This window comes from Pteropus vampyrus, unplaced genomic scaffold (genome assembly GCF_000151845.1).
Source record: "Pteropus vampyrus isolate Shadow unplaced genomic scaffold, Pvam_2.0 Scaffold56, whole genome shotgun sequence".
NCBI lineage: Eukaryota > Metazoa > Chordata > Mammalia > Chiroptera > Pteropodidae > Pteropus > Pteropus vampyrus.
Genome location: NW_011888837.1, coordinates 4,519,039 through 4,526,851, shown reverse-complemented (window position 1 = coordinate 4,526,851; position 7,813 = coordinate 4,519,039). Strand labels below are relative to the sequence as shown.

Below are 7,813 nucleotides of genomic sequence, written 5' to 3'. Positions count from 1 at the left end.
TAGATCAATGGAGGAGGCAGCTTCTTAATTTGCTACCCATGCTTCATTTCTCAAAACCTCTAGCACCTCCTCAGAGATTTGGCTCCAGAATCTCTGCAAAATCTTTGACCCCACTCATTTCAATATCTTCAGTCTCCTTCTCTCCAGTTGCACATATCCATCAATATAACCATGCTAAATCTCTCCTGACCTAAAAACACTAACACATAAATATAACAAAAACTCAAACAACAAAATCTTTCCTTCAACCTATGTTTTCTTTATCTCTTCTTTCCTTCATAGCTATGCCTTCTGAGAGACAAGTCTGTATTCACTATCTTCATATCTTTACCATCCATTCACTCTGGCTAAGGTGACTAGATCTCCTCCTCCTCCTCTTCCCCTCCTTCCCCGTCTTTTGCTAAATCCAGTGAACTCTTTCGTCCCAACATTTGGTTTGAAATTTTCCAAAATGGTAGAAAAATTGAAAAAATAGTACATTGAATACCTGAATACTATTTACCTGGATGCACTAGTTGTCAAAATTTTATTATATTTCCTTTATCTCTATACCTACAATTTATATTTCATTTTGCTGAAATTGAATGCATCATGATTCTTGCCTCAAAACCCAAACGTATCTCCTTAGAATAAGTGTCCTACATCACTACATTATCATATCTAAGTCAAAAATTATTTACATCTCTCTCACATAGAATATATTGACTCTCTCTCAAGAAGGCCCTTAACAGTCTGATCCCATTACAGCATTACTCAAAGGCCAGAATCTCTTTATCTCAATGAGATTCAGTTTGGAGGAAACTCTTTAATTTTAATTACTTAAATACAGCTCCTTGAGTTCCTCTTAATCTAAAGACCTGTGATGCCTAATATTCAGTGGTAGGCAGGCACAGGATAACCACTATCCTCAATGCTATTCAAAAAACAGGAAACAGGAAGCACATATGTCCATCACAATTCTGAAATCCACCTGGGCACAGATTGACCATTCTTTGATGAGGACTCAGGCCTGGGAATAATTTTCCATGGTTCTTGACTTCATCCTTTCGACTGTTGGGTCTGACTTTGAGTCCTTTCTTTTGCATGAAAGGTAGTATATATTTGCAGCTGAGTGTTTTTCTCAGTCTGCTGATAGAAAGGCGTCTTTTCATCTCTCATTATCTCTGTCTCTCAGTCCAAGCAAATGCTCTAAAATCTTTGTGGGACTTCTGTGAATCTTCCTGGGTTTTATGTCCTTTGTCTTTCCTTTAAATATTGATATTTCCTTAAGCACCCTTTTTGATCCTCTCTCTCTTCATTCTGTGCATTGCCCCTAGATGATCTCATTGACTCTAAAGATTCACTAGAACTCACAGGCTATTGATTCCCAAATCCTAATCTCTGAAGCAAAACACACCTCTGAACTTCAATCCATGTACAGTGTTCACAAATCAAACATCATTACTTGGATGTTGCTGAAGCGCAAACCCCTAAAGAAATCCTTAACACCTTCCTCTCTCTTACTTTCCACATATATTTCTCAAGTCCTGTGTGAATCACCACTGCTTTTACTTTAGGGCACACACCCTTGCCATTTCTTGCCTGCATTGTTGAAAGCCTTCTCCTACTTGGATTCTTTGCCTTCAGCTTTATCCCCATCAATGCATTCTCCATACCAAAGACAGAGAGCCTTTTCAAAACACAAACCTAGTTATATTACCCCTGCCCTCCAATTTCACATCCTTTAATGATTCTCCAGAGCTTTCTAGATGAAATTCAAACTCCTTGGCATGACTACAAGGTCCTTCATGATTCATCCTGTTTCCATTCTTGTATGTGGCCACCACTTTGCTTTCACCATATTGTGTCAAGCCTCCTCGCCAATAATTGTGGTTCCACTGCCCAGAATGCCCTTTCTCTTCTTCTGTCCTCCAGACTAGTTAATTCTTAATCATCTTGAAGTACAATACATCAGGCTTTTAAGCCTCATTCAGCTCAAGTATCACTTGATCACTATCAAATAAAATTCCTTCCTCCTTCTTCATCTGCTTCTCCTTTTTGCTGTGTGCTCCTCTCCCCCAGAGATACTTTCACTTGTCTTATTCGCCCCATGAGACCTTGAGCTCCTTCACCGTTCAATAAAGAAATCACCTAGGATAATGTTTGCCACATAATGATTTTTTTAGAAGTTAATTAATAAGTTAATAAAATTAATTCTTTAATATTTAGGTTCTTCAAGTCCATTTTTTATGTCATCTGTTCGTGGCACAATAATTGAAAACACATCTTCAGCTGGGACTTTGACACATATTCCTTTTTTCCCTAAGTATGAAGTAGAACTTGATTCTCACAGGAAAGTCATCCCTTACCCTGGAAAAGAACACATCGAACGTGTTTTGGAAGAATATTCACATCAAGTCAAAGATTTGCAGAAAAGACTAAATGAAGTGAGTTGCATTCTTTTCTTCTAGTACCAGATGCTGTTTTGGGAAGACAGTGAGGCACAATGCCTTGGAATAGAACCGAAACTTTTTGGAAGAAAAATTTAACAATGGATTTATTGGTTAAACTTGTTAATTCAGCTTATGCCTTCTAGTTCAGTATTAAAAGTTAGGCTGATGAAAAGTCTGCATACCTATTTTCTTTTGTTAATAATTAGTCATAATGCCTTGCTTTAATGGTATAATTGTTTTCCAGTATTATCGAGATATAATTGACATTACAGCACCATATAAGGTATACAGCATACTGATTTGACTTATGTATATTATGAAATGATTACCACAGTTAGTTTAGTCAACATCTATCATCTCATTTAGATAGAAAAGAAAAAAGAAAAAGAATAATTTTTTTCCTTACAATGAGAACTCTTAGGATTTACCCTCTTAACAACTTTCCTGTACACCCCATGGCAGAGTTAACTGCAGCCATCATGTTGTACATTCCATCCCTAGTTCTCATTTATCTTATAACTGGACATTTGTTCCTTTTGACCACCTTCCTCCAGTTCCTTCTCTCCTTACCCCCTGCCTCTGGTAACCACAAATCTCATCTCTTTTTCTGTGAGTTTTTGTTTTGATTTTTTAGATTCCATATATAAGTGAGAACGTATAGTATTTGTGTTTCTCTGCCTTATGTCACTTAGCATAATGCCCTCAAGACCAAATGTCAGGATTTCCTCCTTTTTATGGCTGAATAATATTCCATTGTATATATAAACCACAACCTATTAAACTGTTCATCCGTCAATGGACAATTAGGTCGTTTCCATGTCTTGGCTATTGTAAATAACACTGCTGTGGACATGGGAATGCAGATATCTCTTTGAGATAGTGTTTTCATTTCTTTTGGTTATATTGCCAGAAGCGTAGTTGCTGGGTCATATGGTAGTTCTGTTTTTCATTTTTTGAGGAACCGCCAACTGGTTTCCATAGTGGCTCTACCAGTTTACAATCCCACCGACAGTGAACGAGGGTTCCTTTTCTCCACACCCTGGAGAGTGTTCCAGGAGACTCCTAGATGCATGCTAACTTAGATGCCTGCCCCTCAGGCTGATGCTTTAATATAAGCAGGTGAACTTTCTTCATTTCCAACCTGGGCATGATGGGCAGCCTCTGAGCTGGGCCCTAGGCGGTGAGCTTGGGTGCACCAGTTCTTTAGGAGCAGTTTCTCAGATGCTTCTTGTAGGTTTCTGGACTTGAGCTCAATGGTTTTCAAAGGTGGACGTTTTAGGGACTCATCTCTCAAGAGTATGTCTTAAAAGTTGAGATGCCCAATCTGGAGTTTGAACTCTTTGCTCCTCAAGGAGAAGCTTTGGGTTTTCAGTTCCCTCCCAGTGTGTGACACCATGCTGAGGGTGAGGTTTACAAAGAGACTATGTCCCAGCCTCTCCTAACCACTGTGATGTGGTATTTTTCTTATTTGCCTAATGTGTACTTGTCACTTTGCTCATTTTTTTTTTTTTTTTAAGAGGAACATTTTCCATCTCTAGCTGTGTGTTCATGGGAGAAGGTGAGTTCAGGATTTTTCTACCTAGCCATCTTGAACTAGAACCTATACTCTTGTCTTTTTGATGATAGCTATTCTAACAGATGTGAAGTGATATCTCATTGCGGTTTTGATTTGCTTTTCCCTAATGATTAGTGATTTTTTGCGCATCTTTTCATGTACCTATTTGCCATCGTATGTCTTCTTTGGAAAAAAATCTCTATTCAGATACTTTGCCTATTTTTTAATTGGATTTTTTATTATTTTTGCTATTGAGCTTTATGAATTCTTTGTATGGTTTGGGTATTAACCCCTTATCAGATATATGATGTGTAAATATTTTTTTCCCATTCCATAGGTTGTCTTTTCATTTTGTTCATTTCTTTTGCTATGCTCATGGTGTAATTTTAATGAAACTTGAATAGGTCAAATGTTATAATTAATGGCATTGATCAATAATTATAATTAATAATTGGTTCAGGCCTGCTGTTCGACTACCAAGATATCTGATTTTTCTTTACAAAGCAGTGGTGGGTTAGGTTTTTAGATGTATATGTATACATGATAGCTAAATAGTGTATAAAAGTTATTTGCTAAAATCTTCGAGAAGACCTTATGTAGTATCAGGCTGGTTTTAGTCAGCTTTACAATGTCATGTTGGGTTCCAGTAGTCTATAGCCTGGAAGTCAAACTTACCATCTTATACAAAGGCATTTGTGATCTATTCTCTCCAAGTACATTTTAGTTTCTTCTGCTTCCTGTTCTCCATATGTACCCTCCATTCCAGCAATATCAAGCTACTTGTTCTTCCCTGGATGCATCATACTGTTCTAACCTTCATGCCTTTGCCCAGATCATTTCTTCTCTACCTTGTCTGCCTGGCAAATTGTTATTTCCATCAAGACAGCTGAAGCATTTCCTTCTCTAAAGACTTTCATCTAGGCAGTTGTATGTGTATCCTCCTCCATACAGTTACCACCCTTTGTGCTCATGTCTGTTATAGTATTTAGTACATTTTATTATATTTATTAGCACATTGTTCTACCTCATCAGTCTGTGTGAGCATTTTTATTTTTATTTTTTTAAGTTTATTGAGGTAACAGTGATTAATACAATTATATAATTTGTGTGAGCATTTTTAGAAAAAAAACTACAACTTTAACAAGTGCTGAAAAAAGAAATCCTGTTCTTTATAACTATAAAATCTCAAATTTCTCTGTAATACAGGTTTTTGGAAGTGTTCTTTCATTGCTACATTTTCTATCTTTGTTTCTTTAGCTCTTTTTTTTCTGGGTGTTGTCTTATTTAATCTTGGACTCTCTTATAATCTTCCTTCAGGTGTTCAGTGGTTTGACTTTTTGTTCATATTCGAGGATGAACAATAAAAAAAACTGGTGGCTACCTTTGGGGTCATTAGGTGGGCATCAACTGTCATGCTGGGAGATCCCTCAGTGCCTGATTTTAGAGATCCTTTTGAGTATCTTTGTAACAGAACGCCTTGATTTTTCGATGGTGGTTGTCTGCTGCCAGATATTTTAAGTGGATTGGAGGTGGGGGTTGACTTTTCCATACAGAATTTTAACCAATTATCCTGTTCTCAGGAATAAAACTTATTCCTTTCTAGCTTGAGTCAGAATTCAGATTTGTTTTAGAAACAGTGTTTTGGTTGTGGAGAATGGATTGAAAGGGGGCAAGCTTGAGCCAGTGAAACTAGTTAAGGTATCCCAGTCATCTAGGTGAGAAATGATTATTAATTAGGCCCTGAACAATAGTGAAAGGTGAAGGAAGTTTACATAAAAATAAATTAATATAGTTTTTGGAAATTATTAGCTATAAGGCAATATGTACTTCTAATGAAGTCTAATTTGCATGGAATATTTTTTTTTTTTCAGAGCAATGAATTACATGAGAAACAAAAGTTTTATTTAAGGCAGTCAGTCATTGATTTGCAAACAAAGCTTCAAGAGATGCAAATGGAGAGAGATGCCATGGCCGACATCAGGTTGGGATTTGTTACCTGAAATTACCATAAAGCTTTACTTTTGTAGTATAAAACTACTTGTGTGAATAGGAGTTTTATCAATTTTTTTTCCTTTCATTTATTTCATAGACGAAGGGAAAGTCAGTCTCAGGAAGATTTAAGGAATCAGCTTCAAAATACAGTTCATGAGCTTGAAGCTGCCAAATGCCTTAAGGAAGACATGCTGAAAGATAGCAACACGCAGATAGAGCAGCTAAGAAAGATGATGCTGAGTCACGAGGGAGTGCTTCATGAAATCCGATCAATCCTAGTTGACTTTGAAGAAGCCTCAGGCAAGAAAATATATGAACACGACAGCATATCTACTATCCACTTCCGCAACATGGGCTCAGCTATTAGTAAAATCCTAAGAGAATTAGACACAGAGATTTCTTATCTTAAAGGGAGGATATTTCCAGTAAGTGGTGAGAACACTACTTCAATTTTGTATTAAAATTCATTAAGACAATAGTATTAGGTGTATAATTTCTAAAAGTTCTCATATTCTCTAAAATACAGAAGTTATTTATACAATGATCTCTCTTAATAAAGGGAACTAAGTTGGTTGACCTGTATAACTTCATGAGAATATAGCCAAAGTAAAAGATCTAATAAAATCCAGCGATAGAATATATTCGATTTAAATATTAATTTTATTAGCATCTTTCTAATGCTTTAGATTTCCTAGCTCCTAAATCAATGTCTCTTTTCGATAACCAGGTAGAGGATCAACTTGAAGCACTGAAATCCGAATCCCAGAACAAAATAGAATTACTTCTTCAACAACATCAAGATAGGTAGGTTTCTGACTGAGGTGTAGAAAATCACAGTCTCTAGTCTCATCAGCAGTTCCAAAATCTGAAAAGCTCTGAAACACAGAAGTTTGTTTTTTTTCATAGGTTTGTGGCAAATTCTTAAAGAAAAAAAATTATTCTGATACTTGTTAAAACAGTAGGGAAGACTTTATTCAAGACTGTTGAAATAGGGGTTTTCCTTAGAGATCGGGCTTAACTCCCTGTACAAGGACAAGGCAGGATTCATAGCAAGGAGCAGGGTGATGGGGTCATCATATGGAAAATTACTAAGGGAAACATCAAAGGTGGGGGGTTCTCACTGAACTGACTTTGCCAGATTCTATTAAGCCTAGGCCTCTTATGAAGGATTGGAGTAGGGGGTCTGGAGGGAGGGACACCAAGGTTAAGGCCTAGTCTAGAAGAGAGCTCATTTGTAGGCAAAACCTGACCTAGCTTATATTAAGCTTTTTAAGTCTTTATGATTTAGTGTGAATATTTAAAACCTGTCATTGCATTAATAATATGTTTGGCTTACAGGACACTTCTCTAGATCTCTCTGGGGGCATCATATGATATTTAGTACTTATAGTTTATTTACCATTGTAAAATTTTTTAAAATGTTGAATTTCAAATCCTTGCTGGCCCCCAAAGTATTAGAATAAAGGACTCTGGACCTAACTTAAATACTTGTCATAAAGAGGAGTGTATTCAAAGCCAAAACAAAATGCTGAATTTGAGAGTGTTGCAGAGCATTAGTTTTTAGAATAATTAATTGTCAGGCAAAATCTTCTGTATCAAATAACAGTCACCACATTTTTTTTTTTATGTATAGGATTGAGCAGTTAATAAGTGAACATGAAATTGAAATAACCGGACTTACCGAGAAAGCTAGCAGTGCTCGAAGCCAAGCCAATAGTATCCAAAGTCAGCTGGAAATCATTCAGTATGTGTGTCCTAGTGATTTGAAATTGATAGTTCTTTTTTTTTTTTTTTAATTTTCTGCTCTAAGGTCATTTTTAAATTGCTTAAAAAT

General features: G+C 36.4%; 1 protein-coding gene across 1 annotated transcript in view; it reads left to right on the top strand.

Annotated features, from left to right (window-relative positions):
• CCDC158 (coiled-coil domain containing 158) overlaps positions 1-7,813 on the top strand; it is an 85,257-nt gene that overhangs the window by 20,842 nt on the left and 56,602 nt on the right. The window contains exons 4-8 of the mRNA XM_023530854.1: positions 2,209-2,426; positions 5,859-5,968; positions 6,077-6,404; positions 6,707-6,783; positions 7,613-7,754. Coding sequence (XP_023386622.1) covers positions 2,209-2,426; positions 5,859-5,968; positions 6,077-6,404; positions 6,707-6,783; positions 7,613-7,754 — 875 coding nt within the window. The remainder of the gene's footprint in view (positions 1-2,208; positions 2,427-5,858; positions 5,969-6,076; positions 6,405-6,706; positions 6,784-7,612; positions 7,755-7,813) is intronic.